The sequence below is a fragment of the Micropterus salmoides genome, unplaced genomic scaffold, assembly GCF_014851395.1.
Source record: "Micropterus salmoides isolate LMB-PRFRI ecotype aquatic unplaced genomic scaffold, ASM1485139v1 Ms_hic_scaffold_15, whole genome shotgun sequence".
NCBI lineage: Eukaryota > Metazoa > Chordata > Actinopteri > Centrarchiformes > Centrarchidae > Micropterus > Micropterus salmoides.
Genome location: NW_024040596.1, coordinates 23,314,574 through 23,334,368, shown reverse-complemented (window position 1 = coordinate 23,334,368; position 19,795 = coordinate 23,314,574). Strand labels below are relative to the sequence as shown.

The 19,795-nt window shown below is 40.3% G+C and overlaps 1 protein-coding gene across 1 annotated transcript; it reads right to left on the bottom strand.

Annotated features, from left to right (window-relative positions):
* Window positions 1-452: 452 nt before the first annotated feature.
* LOC119904448 (LON peptidase N-terminal domain and RING finger protein 2-like) lies at window positions 453-19,281 on the bottom strand. Its single transcript, XM_038721126.1, is given in 13 exon segments — window positions 453-2,882; window positions 3,663-3,812; window positions 4,148-4,282; window positions 4,424-4,610; window positions 5,061-5,182; window positions 5,584-5,698; window positions 5,945-6,044; window positions 6,885-7,110; window positions 7,741-7,896; window positions 8,229-8,351; window positions 10,496-10,614; window positions 17,543-17,956; window positions 17,959-19,281. Coding segments are annotated over 13 exon segments (2,334 nt in total). The 5' UTR covers window positions 18,287-19,281; the 3' UTR covers window positions 453-2,723.
* Window positions 19,282-19,795: the final 514 nt, after the last annotated feature.

Sequence of the window (19,795 nt, the reverse complement as noted above, 5' to 3'; positions counted from 1 at the left end):
ACAGCTTAATGAACTGAACATAGTTAACTTCCTTTGGATCAAAGGCACATTTTAACTCAGTGGGCTGATTGGATTTATCACAAGCATGTAATGGCAGTTTATGAGACTCACAGATTAAAAACCACTGCCAGGATGTTCTTGAGTAAGTCACATTCTTGTTTGACTGTCAGTGGCAAGATATTTCCTCCATCTTCAAAGTTGTGGAGGAACGGTTCCGAATTAACTAAATATGGATGAGTAAAATGAACCTGCTTTTTAAGTTGTCATTGACAAGCCTGTGGAGTGGATCTGCTTCATAGGTCACAAACATCCACTTAATATTACATAAAAGTGTGAGCATGGCAGTCCGATATGGGTCCATGAGGATGTTGTTGCTGTATGGGAAATTTAATCTACCTCACTTTCTAAATATTAATAATAAAGAGCTGCTACGAAATAACAGGGAGAGGCAGGACAGAATGGGTTTTTCTTTATTTGCGATAAAAAATAGGTTTAAGATCTCCCTTTACAAATATACCAGGGAAATGCAGTGTGACTGCAGTAGTCACAAACATTTGGAAGTCAGAATTATACAGAGAAACAGTGCATTTACATGCACACCAAGATCACAACCACAGCTGTCTTATGAAAACATCTTGACCGGCTTAAAGTTAAGCATAATGAGTCACTGCGGCTTGTAAATACTTGATTTCATTTGATAACTTGCAGATAGTTAAATTTAAGCGTTCAACACTTCCTTTACCATTCATCCTTCCTTTTAAAAAGGTACACCATTGAATCAGATTGTAAACAAACACAGTCAGGTCAACAGTCAGTGTTTCTCACCAAAACAAATCAAATCTTCAAAAAAACATTTGCATTGTTTTTTTTTTAATCTAAAACTTTGTGTGTGTGTGTGTGTGTGTGGGGGGGGTTCTTATACATGTTACTGCAACCACCATTTGATCAGTGGACCAGCTTGAAACCATCAGCAGGAAATCGTATTGGTCACCTGCTTGCTCTTACAAACAAACAAAACACATGGTACTTTTCATTCACTCATTGTATAAATTTGGGGTTTTATTGTGCAACGTTAACCACTTTTTGACCACTAGTTGCGCTATTGAGACAAATTCCTGCAGACAGTTTCAAGCTTTTCAACCGATAACGAGTTGGGGGTGCTAAGAGACACAGCATTGCGCCAGTAAAGGCACGGAAGATAGAATAAACGACGCACATTCAAAAACACGTTAAAAAAATGTTGTATGAGGAAGGAAACCTATTCATCTGTTTCGAGGCTTCAAGGATACACATGTTTTATTGAGAAACATTGACTATAAACAAACTGTTTACAAGAAAACTCAACTTTAAGCACCATAATTGCTGCATTGCAGTGTGCATGTAAATGCACTGAGAGAGAAAGCGATAGAGGGGAAACGTTCCTTAAATAAAACATTACAAAGGCCTCAGAGTTACATTGATATACATATAAATAACTCAACTTAAGATTTCACCATACACATACACTTAAGGGCATAGCAGAGAGAGAGACAAAAAAACAACAACATAAAAAGTACACAATTGACCCCTATAACTAAGTCCCACAGATATGCTACAATAGGACATTAAAGTTTCAACTGTATCCGAGAGGATGCATTCGTATCTGTCTCCTAAATGTAGCTAGAACTTGTGCAACAGCCCGACTTTCTTACTTGAACCTCCTTTCAAAACAAGTTGAGCACGTTGTTGTAGACTTGTTCTCACACATTGTATAGTCTGTGGTTTTTAGTGTTAACATGGGCAAACCACAGTCCTATCTCAGTGCAACGACTCTCATGGTGCCTGTAACTTTCTATCAAGACAGTCTGAGGTACATATGCCCACCGCAGGGTGAGGCAGCGGACAGAAAGCTTCAGGTTTCTGCACATTAATTTTGGCTCAGTCAGGAAGATTTAGAGTGAAGCAGCTGCTGCGAGGGCACACACACACACACACTCAGGAATCTGTCCTCATGTGCAACTTGCCGAACTGATTCCAAAAATGTAGCAGGGAGAAAAGGGATGAACATCCAGATACTACAGCCTCATCAGTACATTCACTTTTGTGTGTTGCAGTCATCACAGGTGTGTTCATGTTGCACTAGGTGAATTTTCGAGTGGGTGACTTCTGTTTCAGCTTATGTGAAATACTGCTTAGTGTATGTAGGAAAGGTTTTTCCTCTTGAACCTGATCCTTTTCACTCACACTGATTTTCTGATAAATTTTCTTTCCTGCATAACAGAGTCGGGGAAATGACCCAGAAGTGACCTAAACAGCTTACTGCTTTTACCTCTGCCTCAAAAGAGAACAAGAGGTGAGAGGTCACTTGCTCAGATATTGTAGCCTGATTCGTCCAGTGAGAGAACGCAGGTGGGGGTTGGCTGGATGAACAGACAGAAACAGACAGAAGTGAAACCAGGAATGTCCTCATGCCAGCAACCCGACCCACCTGACGCTCACCACAGAACTGACACGTGTGCTCAGAAATGCTGCGCTACACAGGAAGGAATTCATGAGCATCTGAGAGAACGAACTGATGTAGGTATGGGCCAGTAAATGAAAAATGCACACGTATAAACGAGTGAATGGATCATTCGATGAGTGATCAAATTAACAAATGAATGACTGAACAAATGAGCGAATGAACTGCTGAACTGCATAGAACTCCAAGCGGTTCAGGTCTGTCTCCCCGAGCGGCTGGGTAATCACCGCGGCCTTTTGCGCGTGACGAAGATGAGGACCCTGCGGATGGCAATGAGGCGGTCCTTGAGGGATGTCATGGCCAGGATGGTGAGCTGGGCTCGACCCTCCAATGGAAGGACAGCGAGAAGCCACCAGGACCAGGCCGGACCACTGGGACTGCCCTGCAGAAGAGAAAAGATACATACAGTTGATTTCTGTATATTATAAAACTTTTACTGCTTAGATGATGACGGGGTAGGAAAAATGACAAAAAAAAGAGTTTTTTTGAGTTTCTCACTCAAAAATGAAACATTAAATTAAAATTTGTGACTTAAAGATTGTGACAACTACATTTATTATGTAACCTACAGGACGAATGTGTCTATTCACCTCTATGCGTCTTTCCACTGACTGACTTCCACTGACAATTACTGTGCATTTGCTCTCTAGTGCTGGTTTTCTGCCAGTTTCAGCAGAGAATTGTAAAAAGAAAACCTGAGGCAGCTGATCGAGGAAACAGCTACCGTCCCACCTACTTACTGCTCTAGGAAAATATCCATGCTCCCTAGGCCTCTGACTGCCAAGGAATGCAGCTTTAATACGAGGACACTTGTTGGACACAGTGATCCTAACTACATTCTTAAGCATATGGTATTCATATTCATGCTTTCCTTTTTGACAATAGTCTTGGATAACCAGCAATTTTTTTTTTTCTTAAAACCATGTCTACAAAGGAAGCATCATGAAATCGTGGATTTTTAAATTATCCTTTCCTTCGTTAAACATCTTATACAACATAATCTTAGCAGATAATGAGGGCAGCAATGTGCAATCTGTGTTGTTTCAAGCAGTTTCAGGAGGCTAACGGTAAAATGGCGTCTTGTTTCATCATATATTTAGATTTAAATCTGTAGTGATCGCGGTAAAAGAGGTGAAATTATGCTACACGGGTGTTTGCACACCTGTGGGTCGGGATCTTTGCTGGGAAGGTGTCCGAAGTGGCTCAGGATCTGGCTCTTCATGTTGTCTTTCAGGGAGGTGAACCAGCTGTTTGCCTGCTCGTACACAGAGTCGTGCAGCTTCAGAAGCTCCACCAGCTCCTCCCCCTCCACCTGATTGGACACAGATTTTAATTTTGTTTTTAAAAATACCACTGACCAAGATGAGTAAAGATGGCAGAAGTTGCTGAAAAAAAAAACAATAATTTAAGCATATTAACATCGGCAAACGTATGTATTTATTAGTGCAGGAGGAGGACAGTTTTCCCCCCTCTGGAAAGATTCTGTCAGTGACTCAGAAAGGAACTCAAGACAGCTTTTTCCCCCCACTGCTCAGCTATCACAAAGTTGCTTGAGGCAAAAACCTGAGTTCTACCTTGAGTGACATTTGCTTGACAGTAGCATAATGCAAAGTGTCTGAAATGAATACATCCACAGCCTCAGCCCACCTTCTTGTCTTCCAGGTACTCTATCTTGGCGGTGTGGTAGCCATCTCTTTGGCCATGGCTGAGGACCTTGAACCGTGACACACCAATGGTGTCGACCACTGAACGACCGTCAGGAAAGAACTTCACATCTCGCACCTGAAAGAGGAAATTTTATCTTGTACTTACACTGATAAAATCTTATTTGAATGCATACAGCGGAGTGAGATGAGAAAATCTGTGACAGGAAAACTAGCAAATGAGTGACATCCTGTGACAGCGCTAGATGCAAACACTTACCTGCAGCATGCAGCCGTAGTCGGCAAAGCCTTTGAGCTCGTCAGCAATGCACATGCCGAACTGCTTTGTGCCCGTCTCCATGGAGCGACGGATCATGAGGCGGTAGCGTGGCTCAAACACATGCAGCGGGCAGGGGATGGTGGGGAAGGCCATGGTGCACACAAAAATGGGCACTTCCTGGTTTAAGCTACAAGAGACACAGAAGAGTTTGTTGAGACTGAGGTGTTTGTAGAAAATATGTTTAAGGCTTTTTAAGACCACTTAATTTCATCTGGAACTAGCAAATCAGACTCTAAGAGGGCAAAATTAAAGTCAACATGACATACAGTAAACATTTGATTATTGTTATTTGAAATTATAACTTTTCTCCATTATAAATGTTTTTGGATACCTTATTTTTGTTAAATAGAGGTAGAAAAAAACAGAGCAAATGCATTCTGAATAAACAAGACCTAAGATAAGATATAAGATGTTAACACTTTAAATCCACATTAACTGAGACATGTCTCTGTATCGGTTGTATAGGTTTAGGGTTTTACTGTTCTAATTAAAAAAAAACTCCTAACATTTATTTTTACATAGTAAATAAACCCTTTCATTGTGTGGGTGTGTGTATTTGCATGTGTGTGAAACTGACTTTGACAGCTCCTTCATCTCCTCTTCATGGATTTTCTTCCTCTCAGCCAGCTCATCTCCAAGGTAACGCTGCAGCACTTCCTCCATCAGCAGGGTCTTGTTGTAGCCCCTGGTGGCCAGATACTGCAATGACAACACAAACAATAACTATGCTGTCATTTTCATTATCAATTAATCAGTTTGCCCTATAAAATGTCAGAAAATATAGAAAAATACCCATTGAAATTTTAAATACTTTGTTTTGTCCCACCAAAGCTAAATCTCGCATTTGAGAAGCTGGAACCAGAAGATGCTGGTATATATTTGACAGATAAATTACTTTAACAATTTTCAAATTATAAAAACTGATGTTGATTAATTTCATCTGTCAGTTTACAAATCAGATAAAATAATTTTTTCAGCACTACTACAAACTACACAAAAGTCACAACACTGAGGATGTTATTACCTTTTTAATATGGAGGTAAAACCCTATTGAGAACCAAGTGTTTTCGCATTTTGGATTATATAAAATGTTTGTGTACCTCTGACAGATTCTCCTTGCACAGAGGGCAGTTGGGGTTGTGGTCCAGGCAGCGCTCCAGACATCTGAGGCAGAAGGTGTGTCCGCAGGGAGTGGCTACCGGCTCATAGAACAATCTGGAGGAGAAATTACAAAACACTCATGAAACTTTAACATGCTCCCGTTAACACTGGCTGTTGGCCAATGATATCATGGCTGCATCATGTATTACATGCAGATACGTCTTGATAATTGCATTCAGATAAAAAATAAAAGTGTTGAAGTCATTTTGGTCCCAACTGTTGAAACCTGTGAATACTGTGTATGCATGCAGTAACTGTGTGCGCATGTGTGTGCTGGAATGTTGGACTGTGTGCTGTCACCTCATGCAGAGTGAACACTCCAAGTCTCCACTGTCCAACAGCTCAGCGGGAACCGTCCTCCCTCCACACACCGTGGCCGTCTGACAGCTGTTCACCTCGTCTGTTCAAAACATCACAACATCAGGATACACATATCTGTGTGTTCAGGTTATTCGTTTTCGTGCTTTGTTTTCCTGGAGTGACAATCAGACTGTTTGTCATTAAAAAAACTTGTATGTAATGCGTAATAATGGAACAAATTTCTTTGCATTTAACATTAATTTGATTATATAAAGTATATACTTACTAGTCATTTAAAAAAGCAATTAGTTGTACTAGTTGTTCCTTTTATTATTGCATTGCATCCTAAAATGATGGTGTTATGCTTCTTTGCGTTCACTAGGTCGTTACTGAATGCAGTCTAACTAAGAAATAAAATAATACAAATAAAAATCTTTAAAAGTTTTAAATTACATCGTTTAATTCTTAATTTCCCGCTTTGTTTTACTACTACAAATGCTGAAATTCCCCACTTTACTCAAAAGCAGTAATGAGTACACAAAACAAATTGGACCAGCAATGATTTATGTTACTGATGGGGTTAAAGTTATGCACGAGTTGAAAAATAAAAATAGTCAATTTAATAAATTTGATAATTTATTGATGATTATCAAAAAACACCAGTTGGTTCCCCAAGCATCCAATCGGTGACACCAATAAGAGTGAATTATTTACAACTTTTGCCAAGTAGAAAAAAAAAGAAAAAAAAAAGGGTAATATTGGGTCCATATCTATTTTTAGTTGTTCGGCTTATGGTATTGCGAAACTCAAGAAATAAAACAAAAAAGCGATTCACAAACACGATTAAAACACAAGGGAGAAGAAAACTTTTCAAAATAAAGTAATACACCCATATTCAGTGATCAGTCTTTTATGTGAGTCATCACTCAGATTCTCTTACCAGGTCTGAGCAGTTTAGAGGGAGGGTTGAAGATCACTGAGGGTCCTTCTCCGCTGTGTTTCCTCTTGAGGCCACTAGGTGGTGCTGGCAGTGCAGCCAGAACGCCGGCCAGGGTCTTGGTGTTGCTCTCCCCTGCAGCGCAGTCTGATTGTCCAGGAGACGGAGCAGACAGTCTGGACGATGAGTCGTCTACTGGAGCGCTTTTAGTCACATTGAACTCTGAGTCCTGGACACACAGACAGACAGAGATTATTGAGCTAGACGATGATGAAGGGATAATCATTTTGACAGCCGCACTTTGCTCCAGTGCACCTTCATTCAAAATGTACAAAATGCAGTGCAGTACATTTAATTTACTTGGTGAAGTCATTTTTAGTTACAGTTTTTTTTAAACAGTTGGCCCAGTGTACTTTTTGAGAAATAAAACTGCAAATCAGCACAGTTGTCTGTAGAGATCCAGTCTATTTCCATGTATCAAGATGCAATGAATTTCCCTGATATGAACCTGCTAACATAAACACAAATAACAATATGCTTTGCCTAAGGCCAAGATCACACTAATCATCCTAATTACACAAATATGGAAAACATCTTTCATGTTTTCAAATGTCTTCCTTCCACACTAAAGGGGTTTTCAGATCATTAGGGGTAAAGGACTTAAGCTGATGATACACGGGGCAACTTTGTAAATAAAATAAAACTAAGGTTTGCAGTAAAATAAAGTTAACAGAAAACAAAGGGCAGAGCAATAATTGATTATTATAGTTTTATCTTCTCAGTGTTCCTTAAAGCATTTAGTTAAAATGTCCTTTTGACAGATGTTTCCATTGGTCTCAGTGTGTTTGTGTGCAGTAACCTGTGAGGAGGAGCCAGGTCTCTGTGTGAGCGGCCTCAGAGACCTGAGCAAGGCCGGTGGTTTGATGAGGCGGGTGGCCATCCCCCCCTGCAGTGGGTGCAGCGGCGTTGGTAGGTCCTCATTCTCAAACACAGAGGAAAACAGCTCACTAAGGATCTGCAGGATGAAATAAAGCAAGGCACTTGGTCAGTGTTTACAATACACACAGAAAAGGAGTAGTCGGGAAATTTGCTTTTCCTTGGGGCCATGTCACAGTAGGTGTAAGCAATATACTGATGCTACAAATGGTAGTTAATAAAACAAGAAGAAGTTGATGCAGGTCGGGTTTCCAACAAAACATATTACTTTACTGCAATATTTAGGTATTTCTTTCAGATTGCTGTCATTTCCATTAAAAGGTTTTATGGGCAAAATAAGCGTTTCACAAAAACAAGAGTTTGGAAGCATACTTGATGAGCATTTCTTTTATTTAACTGAGCTTCTCTTACCTTCTGAGCCTCCAGTTTAACTTTGGTCCAGTCAGGCTTCAGCGCCACACACACAAAGTATTCCTGCAAGGCCTCATCGTTCCGGCCTGCTTTACTCAACGCTGTGGCCTTCAGAAAGTGAGCCTGAAATAAACATAAAAATTGTGCGTCCGTGCGATTAACGAGATCCAGTATTTTCTTCTATATGCAAAAAGAAAATCAACAAACAAACGTATTTTGTCCATCTGATTGTTATCACTAAACAAACAAAGGCATGACAACTCTGAACACATAAAAATAATACAAATATAAATAATTAACAAATTTTAGTGCTTCCAAGTGACATGAAAATCACCTAAATCTAAACACAGTCATTTATGAAAAGCTGATGCCATCGTTGGATGATTGTTCCAATTAGAACTTTTTGATAGGACTTGACAGCTCTGGCAGAAAGGACACATACGTCTCTACCACAAGATGTTAACAACTACATGATATTGCTGTGTACTACATCTACAAGTTATAGCCTTTTGGTGTTGCAGCTTCTAAGCAGTGTTTCCATCAACGTTTAAGCGCTTTTTGAAGTGTTGCATTAGAAAAGGTTGATTGCAAAATTCGAAAATTCAAAAACATCCTAATTTTGCAAAAAAGATTTTACGCTCGCTTAAGGTGGTTTTTGCCTTTGTCAAATAAAAAAAAGAAAAAGAAAAGAAGAGTTAATGCGCTAAATAAAATCACATCTGATTAGCTGTTTCCACTGTCGCCATCTTGGCCAGATATTATCATAATGCGCGGAGACATGGCTGGTAACAGTTTGCCCAGTTGAAACACATTTCTGAGAACCTCTCTACATTTTTCTAAGATCAGTGGCCCTCAGGTCCACGCGGCTGGTTTTGTTTCTGGTTTGGAACCCATACATCTTGTTTATTACAGCCATGTGTAACGTCAACTACTAATGTAGCTAGGCCTGGTTTATTCACGCCAAACCAGCTGATGGAAACACTTTTTTGAGAAATTTCAAAAGTCCGTTTAAAATTCGCATGACAATTAGATGGAAACATGGCTATTGTCAAAGTGCCTCAAAAATATTGTAACATTATGCCAGGGTGGTTAGCTCTAACTGGGCTGCAACGATTAGTCGACGTAAATGATGACGTCGATTATAAAAATTTGTCAACGTGAAATTTCATTGTCGATGCATCGTTACAGAGATGCAGTTTAAGGGAAAGATAGAATCTTCTCATTATGAAGATTTCTGGTTGTTCATTTCTAACTGCAATGCTAGGGGCTGTATCGTTCCACTGTCTGCCACGACTGCCTGACTGTGAGACTACTCACGAAGAAGAAGCTTTCATGTGAGAAGCGGAGAGCAACTGTTGCTTTATTATTCTAAATACACTTTACATTGTTAGTCTACTGTTGTGGTTGTAGTACTTGCTTTTATTTTATATACAGTTCCAAAACAAAAATCTTTGTAAGGAAGTTAAAACCTACCCAATAAATCAGATTGTGGGCTTATTGTTTTGGGTGATAAAACCTGGCTGTTATGTAGGAGCAGGTTCTCCATAGTTCTTTGCATTCTTGGTTTTGAGGTCTCATAGATGATGCTGGCTAAGAGAACGCTCTTTTAGTTGTGAAGGCAAACATGTTAAGTGCAAAAGTAAATCAGTGAATTATAGGAGTATACTACGCTGTCTTGTCTTCTTCCCTAGTGTTCATTCTGAAAAGTAAACCTCGCTCATTTAATGGTAACGTTAGCTAGTTAGGACGTGTGTTGGAGTCCAGTAATTCACTTAAAAGGTATTTAATTAGTTATATGGTTTAATTAGAGTTAGGGGGTGAGAAATTAATTGTGACTAATCGAATAAATAATTAACAGTTTAGTCGACTACGAAGATAATCATTAGCTGCATCCCTAATGTTGCACATTATGTACCAACATAATGTTAATATGCAGAATGGGGGTAACTTGCAAAAAGAAAATATCTTAGTTTAGAATAAAATGTTTTAATTTCCATATATGTTCACAACTCTCCAAGGTTGCTATACATACTATGTCTTATATCACAACTACTAAATTAAAAAAGTTTAATGCATAAATTTGTGAAAAATGGACTATGAAACAGTTACTTGTGGCACCATCATTATGTAGTTTTATTACTTAGAAACAGTAGTGGACAGTGTTGTCTGAGAGCAGGAAAGGAACAATTTTCTGATGCTTACGACCAAAAGATCCTAGTGAACATTTGTTTAAAAAAAAAAAAGACAATTTCAAAATTGTGTCTCACCTTTGTCCAGAGCGGTTTTAATCTACAGAGGCTGTTGGTGTCCTGCACTGCCTGACTGAAGTTCCTCATCTCCATGTGCAACTCAGCACGCTGACACAGCAGTCTGCCTGAAGAGGGCACTGTAGACCACAGGGGGGAAAAAAATAAAAAATAAAAAAAACCACACACACACACACACACACACACACACAAGGTCAGTGAATAGCCCTCCAGGGGATGGACTTTTTCTAGGTCTGCACAGAAGTAGGGCAACAATGTAACAAGTGACCTATTTAATAAGCGAGAATGCTATGAAACATGTGTAGTGTGTGTAGTGATACAGCTACATAACATCAGTCGTTCCAGAGACAATTACTAGTCTGTTGTTATAAAACAGTCACTGCGTGGCAATATTATCTAGCAGGTTTGTGTGCCACATTAGCAAATGATACACCTCACTGTCATCATTTTCTTTTCTGAGAAACAAGAACTTCCAGTATTTCAACTGTGTTGACATAGGATTTGTTGAAAGATAGCTAGCTATGGTTTATTTTCATGCAGCTAACTACTGATCACATTATTTTTGGACCAAACTGTTCCTGTGTTATCTCGGAGAATTAAATCCATCTAACCCTAACCCTTAAAAAATAAAATAAACAAATACACATTGTTGTGGAAAACTATTCAAAATTGTGTAAAGCTGCAAAGAAACAGGAGGACAGTTCTTCAGAAGTATGAAATGCTGTCACTGTGTTAATCTTTTTAGATAGACATTTTGAGAGTCTGTTAGCATCGTCTCCTAGTCTTAATGTAACAACTCAACCAAATAATGTAATAACAACTCTTCTTTTTCCATCCTTGGCTTGGGACAGTTTCGGAAAAGACCAAACCCAGTATCTACAGTACTTCAACACGGTTTCTACAGTTTCCTTTAAGCTCATTGACCTTTGCCTTTGGCACTTCGTCGGTGGAACTTTGGATTCTGAAACACTTTGGAAAGTGATTCAGAAACCATTTTCCAAAAGGCTGGATCTCATCTTCCCAGCCACTGAACAGAAGGTGAACAGGCTGCCTGAGCTGAGTCAGCTGAGACTTGAGCACAAATGCCAACAGCAGGACCAACAGACAATAATTACATGTCCCCAAAATATTGTGCTATGACGACTCCAAACAGCTTTTATGCGAGACTGCAGGAATAAACATTTGGAACATAAGGTGGAGAGAGAAAAGGTGGAGAGCAATTTCAGAAAAACAACACATTTCTTATTAATATTTTCGCAATTGTGTTATTTACATGTAGTGTACCACTTCTAACCCTAACAAATGTATCTAAATGCCGGCAAGATGTAGTTACAGATGGATCTGGATACTGCAAGTTTTGTGTGTGTTAAGACAAAAATATTTTTTATTGTCCATAAACCTGCATTAGGCATTATTTGGCGAAAAATAATTACCTCTAGTTTATAGTATGCAAAGTCATCATTAGCATCACTTTAAGGAGACAATTATGAGTGGATAACATGTGATTTAATACCTTTATTCTGAACTTTTTCAATAAAAATCAATTACATTGTTGCACTTTAACTTATACTGTGCCTGCACGTTGGACAAACATGTCTTTGTCACCCCTGTTCTCAAAACGCTTCTCACTACAATCACTACGTAGTGTGTGATGTGGGAGGTAAGTTTGCCCAGACTGACCACCGCTCAGCATAGCAAGAAATGCCATATGGAGCTGGTAGTCAGAACTAACCAGCCACGAGTAGCTGCTGTCAGACTCTGACTTTGACTGTCACTAGAAGCACATTCATGGTCCTTTGTAAGAGTTTATGGTACCTGTGCTGTCTCTGAGCTAAGAGGCGTGGCTGTGGGGGAGTGTCAGTAAATAGGCGTAGCCCTGCTGTTAATCATGTTAATGTTACAGGATACAGCTGGCCTTCTGATATTTATACTTTGCTGCAGCTGATATGAAATATAGCCAACCTCTGAATTACGATTAGAGAATAAATCATGATTTGATTCGCTGACGTCATGATAGCTGCAGTGGACAGTGAGGGTCACATTAGTCTATGTGGAAAACACAATGTAAATCTGGCTCTAAGTTGTGATTCCAAACTATTTACTGGCCACTTTGCCAATTTATTTTTCCACCAAATGCAATTGGCACATCATGGCGGATATTCATTTTTAACTCCGAGTGCACCCCAGGAACTGATCAAACTCCATTTTGTATCCAAGAACCCTTAAATCAAACTAAATGGCGTGATATGAGGAGGATTTCTGTAATAGATTAGTCATGAAAAAAAAAATCACTTTAAGTTTTCATTTTGTTTTGGGCAAAAAAAAAAAAAAAAAAAAATGTTGTAGGCCAAGCATGTGTAAGGTAATTTAAACTGGCAACTCCTCTGATTTGTTGTCATGGTACTTTAGGGTAGTTGCTATTTACAAGTCTGAATCAACCTTCCAGATACCATATTTTTTTTTCCTTGTGAACTGAACAGATACACATTTGGCTCTCTGGCACTCTTTGCCCATGCAGATGGTGTGTTATTTGAATCTGCTAGTTGCTGTTAAATTGACTTATCCTGATATCGATTCAGCCAATCAGAGAGGGGCATCTTTTCTGGGGAAACCCCAAAAACATAGCATGAGCAGCACTTTAGCAAATCTGCAGCAGCAGCTTTAGAGCTCCGTCTGTGCCTACAGGATGCGTTCAGCCACAGTACTGAGTGTAGGTCACTGGCATTTTAGTAGTGCTCAGACTCAAAATACACAATCACTGTAGTTATGCTCGAAAGGATAAACGCCTACTGTGTAGACACAATGTTAGGGAGATTGTGCTGGTGTGTTTAAACCTGGGAGGCTCCCATGACATTCCAATAAATATTAAAAATGGCTCAGAGACATAATACTGACTTGTCTTTTATTTTTGCATGCAGTTATAAATCCACATTTGCTGTAGCTAGTTGACAAGGAGCCGCAATCTTTCAGAAACAAATGCATGTGTACAGAAATCCCCAAAATACTGTCTCGTAGAGTTTAATCAGCTTATCAGCAATCAGTAAAGATTTTAGCCCATATAAGGTTTAAGAAAACCCAGTAGTGCTCCACAATAATTATTGCTGCATATTTGCCAAATTGTTTTTCCTAGCTGACTGTATTTTGCTGCTGCATCTCTACTACAAATATATATTTTAAAAATCTATTGGTACACATCAGAGGGAATAAGAGAAGGTCAGATATTCCCTATGACTTAATAAAATCATATTAGTGCATAATTAGAACCATACCTCGTGTTAATAAACAGTAATGTGATACATGATAAAGATGTTATCAAAAAAACATAAGGGATTACTTTGATCATGGTGGCACTGTGCCTCAACCTCTTTTTACTGTACTTTCAAAAACAGGGTCTTATGAGCTTAGACCTAATGCAAAATAGACATTGTTTATAAGTGAGAAATATTAAGACTTAGGCCTTGGGTTACACTTTTACCCATGAAATTACAGAGTGTAGCATGACTGAGATACTGCATTAGCTCGACTATGATGGTAAAGGTAAACGCAGTTCCTCAGACTAGATGTGCTCCAACATCCTCATAACTGTTCACCAGTGAGACACACGGAAGACTTCAGGTGAGAAAAGTGAAAGAAAATGTGAGACAATGCAGAAAACACTGCTCCTGAACTGCCTTAAAAAAAGCTTGACTGTTACAGTAGTCGTAACTGTGCACTATGTAACATGCATTTAATGCTCGGCAATCCTTTGTAAAATACTTTGTGGCACTCCCTCAAACCACGATAGTTAAAAATTATATTCAAATAACCTACCTTCCAGGCAGTCATAAAGTTTTTACTGTGATGTAGAGACAATGCACAGGTAAAACTTTACGTATGAAAGATACTTTATTACAAATTAAAGGGGCATTAGGGAGTTTTCAGTGGCCACTAACAGTGCTGTTTTAAGATTGCAACCAGGTGTGTGCTCGTACGCGTTCTCGCTTGAACTCACGAGCGAGCATAATCCAAAACACAACCGCTTTCATATAGAAATCCGGCAATAAATGCAGAAAAGAACGGCAGGCAGGCTGTGGCTTTTTTCAGGACATGTTCAGGCTTTGTTACTTCAATGTTCCTGGCACAGAAGCAGCTCAACACTGGCTCTGTATCTTTCATACAGCACAGCAAGCCGCATATTGGTACAATATTCCCAGAAAAAAGGCAGTGTGACAGCGTCTATAGACAGACAGGGAGACCGCTTCACACAACATGCTGGTTTCTCCAGCCATTCAGATGTTCACTGTGTTTTTACTCGACATCATCTGAATCTGTTTGGTCTGATGCGTTTCAGCACATAAGCCTTTATTGTTGTTTTGTATCCTTACATGGAGTGTGTGTTTTCTGTGAGCTGGTTGTTTTATGGTGTTAGCGGACTGCATGTCGTTAGCTGCCGTGTTGTCGCTGTAGTCTGAGAGGCTCGGAGCGTGCACAGGGCTGAATCCGACCCGGTGTCTCACATTAAAAGCAGAATAGTGGCTGATGCAAGCAAAAGAGAAAACAAGTGTGTGCTTCATTTCTAAACTAGTTTTGAGCCCATTGACAGTAAGGCAATGAAAATTTGATTTATTAATAAGTAATTTCATTAAAAAAACTACATATAGCCCCTATAATAACTTACAACTCTTGCTCCATAGGTTGCAAAGCTAGTTTGTGTTGTTCTGTCTATGTTTCAGGATCAGACGGGGGCTCCAACATGTACGGCTGAACCAAAGCTGTTTATCAGCTGAAGCGGCTTTGTGCAGTATGACAAAATATGGTGTTTTTTGAAAATGAAACCATGCAAATCTATTCTGGTACAACACCTAAATAAAATTATGAACATGAAAATCAGCATAATATGACCTCTTTAATTTCATTGTACACTGTACTCCTTCAATATCTTTTTAAACAAACAAGCTATTTACAGAAATGTAGGCAGCGGCTTCTCCCAGGTTGTGTTACATTACAAAAATACTGCAATCTCTCCTTCAGTACCCAATATTGCACCCATCTGTTTCACTCTCTCACACAAATACACCCATTATATCACTTTCATTCTGTAAAGGCAGCACATAAGACATGTAGCACAGATAACCACCAAGTGGAAAATAAAAGGCACAGGTTGGCTAACAGCTGTACCTCTGCTGACATCATGAGCCCATTACGCTCATCCTGCATCACAGATACCAGAAGGCGTCCTGCTGCATTTGTTGGGAAAACATTGACTGGCAGTGACAAAGCTGTGAAAGCACTCTGTCCTCTTGTCACCCGGAGTCCATAACAACATGAATCAATATTGGTCTGGGGAGATAAATATCTGAAAAGGTGCCATTTGAAAGCTAAAACTGCTGCTGATGATAGGAGTAATTTTAGCATTATGACATTGTCTAGCCTACAATGCTGTGCGTCTAAAATGCAATTAACCTACTTAGACAAGTCTTGATGGGTTTAAAATACATATGGCCCATAGACTATTAAATAGTTAGGCAAAAAGTGCCCTTATTTTATAGATTATTCCTGGAGGACCTGATGACACATCTTGCCATTGACACATCAGAGGGCTGAACGAAGATGATGTGCACACAGCTTCGTCCCTGTTGGCTGGCTGACCTTTATCATCGGGATTAACCAATATACTCCCAAACAGATGCAGAGGCATTTTTCTTGTTTACTAGTCCTGTGGAGTTATCGCCACCACTCGCAGTCACTTCTTTTTGTGTACATAGCGAGTGTGTGGTTAAGCGAGACAGACAGAGCGACAGGTGAATGCAGCAGAGCAGAGGAAAAGGTGAGCAGGGAAGTTCAGCAGTACATGTACAGTGTAGGTTATAGTTTGTCAGCGAATGAAGGCTGCAGCTAAACCTTGTGTGTTTTTATACCAACTGCTGGAAAAGTGAAAGGGATCATAGCGATGTTCACCTGCCTAGGTTGAGGGAGTACACTACAATACATCAGCTCAATGCAGCATCTCTGTATCAGTTTAATAGAAAGAGGACCATCTGTCTGTATTTTTGACAGTATTAAGTCATACCATCAAGATCTCTAAATAAATACCAGAACACCGCCCAAACCTAGAGCACAGTATATTCCTTTCCCTTGACACTTTCTTCTCCAATTAATCCATTTCTTAAACCAACATAAGTGTGAACACCTGAGATATCCCAACTATGCCAGCCTTGTTTCACCCATTAAGCTTTTCAAGGACCATGGGAAATGTATTTTAATGTGATATGATATGTAGGCCAGAGGTGGAAAGAGGTTGGTTCAACTTTCCGCAAGGATTCAAACTGTGCAACATGAGACTTGCCCTGGCTCAAAATTAATAAGAACACACTGGTGTTCTTTATGTAAGGTGCCAACAGAACAGAACATTCTGTATTTTGGATCGAAGTTCAAGGGAACAACTGCTTCAAGTGACAACAATCCAAAAGATGGTGCCTATTAAAAGAGTCACTTTGACTGTCAAAGCAAGTTGTTGTATACCAACAGTTAAAAGTTTGCCATAGTCAATCCTCCCTGAATGTTATCCAACACATCTTATGCTGCCAGCTTATGAAACACCACCAGTAAGGGGAGGAGTTAAGCCCAACTCAGTCTATCACTGCTAAGGAATGTATTCATGCAGTATTATTATTATTATTATTAAGTGTTATGCAAATAAATAGAACTAAAATTATGTCCAGAAAGCTTAATTATACACACATACCTTCACCAAGGTTACTCAGTTAAATCACTACAGAGTAGAAATAGAAAACATGTATGAATGCGTCATTGTGAAGACGATAATCGGTATGTGTGCTGCTTAGGTAACGAGCTGCGGTGCGTCATATAACGCCTGACCTCAGTGTAGTCTAGATGGGTAGGAGTGTCGCCACTTGCCGGTGACACCGGGAAGGCAGACTAAAAAAAAAAGTAGGTCACCTGCACTAAACACTATACTTTTGATTTTTTTTTTAAACTGTCATATTTAAACACATAAAAGAGTACATGAAATATTTATTTGTGTACATGAAAGCTGTGCTTCCTTACCTAGATCCACTGCTGCATTATACTTCTCCAAGGCATCTGAAAGGTCCTGTTTTTTCCACAAAACCTCCCCCTCAATCCAGAATTTCCTCGCTTTGCTCTCTGTTGCAAACAGTTTATCCAGCAGGCCGCTGAGAACAACGTTTAATCTCCGGCCGTTTGGCAGTCCATCTTTTTTGTTCAACTTTAGTTTGCAGTGTATACAGTCTTTGACAGAGTCGTCCTCTAAGCAGCGTTTGCAGAAAGTGTGTCCGCACTCCACTGTAGTGGGCTCATGGAGCAGACACTTGCAGAGGCGACATGAAAACAACTCCAGGGTTTCATCCTCTCCACACTCTCTGTCACTTTCAACCCCGTCTTCCCCGCCGCTGCTTTTACCCTGTCCGTTTAAAGTCCGGGTGATGCCCAGCTCTTTTCGCGGAGAGTCCGGGCGATGGTTTCCACCAGGAGGGGAAGCTCCTCCGGGCGGAGTTTGCCCAGGCTGGCCGCTGTGCAGTACGAGTCAAGCGCCTCGGAAATCCGACCGGCGCGGGCCAGAGAGTCTGCCTTCCTCAGACACAAACCCCTGTCCGGCTGCTGGAGGTCTGCGAGCTGGGAGCTGTATATCTCAACGGCCAGGTTAAAGTCCCCAGCCCGGTTGGCCTCCTCTGCCACCTCCAGCATTTCGGGAAATATCCCTGCGGCCCCAGGGTTGGAGAGCGGGTGGACGAACACCTCGCCCTGGTGTGACCTTACCCCTGTGTCCATATTTTTCTTCCAAAGGGAAAGTCAGCTATTTAAACGGCAAAGAGGTTCACTGAGTCAAACTCCCCACGCTGCTCAGAAATCATACCCCAATTTAATGCAAACTATCATTTACGTCTTGCTATCAAACCAAACCCCCGATTGTACCCTACTATCATCGCTGGCCATTGGAAGTAGGTCAGAACTCATCACGAGTCATACAATCTCCACCCTGATAAAGTAGGTCCGTGTCAAAGTCCCACAAAAAGTAAACTTAAGTTACCACCTTATAGCTACCTAGAGGGACGTGGATTCCGTGTAAACACCGGCTCTGTCGGGCGGTGTTATTTACTAAGCTTTCCGCTTTGGCAGCCTACTCTCGCCCCCTTTACAGCGAATGAGGGGAGGCGGTCTGATATAGTCTCCCGGCTACAAATGGAAACTTTCCAAATGATGTGGCTTTTAAGATGACACGAAAAATGATTCTACAGCAATTTCATGTCTAGTCGAGAGTCGGTGGGTAAAGTCCTTGGTGCCTAGCAAGTAAGAAGCTTAATTACAAGTTGGCCTTTCGTGCGAACTAATCGTTAAGATACTATAAAAACTCAACAAAGGAGAAGTTTAGGGTTTAAAATAGTTAACACTACATGGAAGACGAGGATATATTACATATAGATCAGCTACAGACGCCCAGAGCCCTTCGTCTTTGCTCTAATGATCGACTGCTGGTTTTATGTAAGAGACTCCTGGAGCAAGCCGACAGTTAGCTAACGTTAGAGCTTGTTAACTAGCTAACTCCGATCGCCCCCTCTGCGCTCGTCGAACTCCACAAACGAACTCTTTTCAACCCGATGTCCCAACACCCGTATATTTTACCGGATCCGCGTATCATGTTCTCCTCTTAGAAAACGAGAACACCCCTGATAAAAATAAAGCAGTCTCGGAGGTACTCCATCTTGGTCGCTAGCCAGCTAGCTTCAGCAGCTAAAGGTTGTTTCTTCTTCGGATTTCATGCACAGTTCACAGAAGCGAGCGCAGAGCGTCACGTGACGTACGAGGCGGGCTCCTATTGGCCAGTTATGTGGTTCACTTATATAACGCTGTTTTATTGTATAACCTCTCAGACATCCGTGGATGACTGAGTTGTACCAAAACAAGCGCACAGTTATTGTCTTTTTTTAATGCGGTTCCACACGTGATAAGCAAAATAAGATGCCTTTAGGTGAAATAAGAGGGATCCTCGTGTTCTGTTTTGACTTGAGTTATCATTTTGTACCTGGTTAATATAGTTCAGGCTGTGGGATTGTTTCAATTGTTTTATGTAATGCTTTATATAAGCAGTGTTTCGCGTCTGGTTATGGAGTTGTTATGTATGACTCGAGACAAAAAAATAAACAGAAAAAGAAGCCTGGTTCTAGATTTTGGATTTCAACCAACCTCAAAGTTTGTGGTGCTATTCGAATGTTGTAGTTATGACCCAATTCAGGAACTATAGGGATTGCAAGCAGCAACCAGCTCACGAAGTTGGATCCT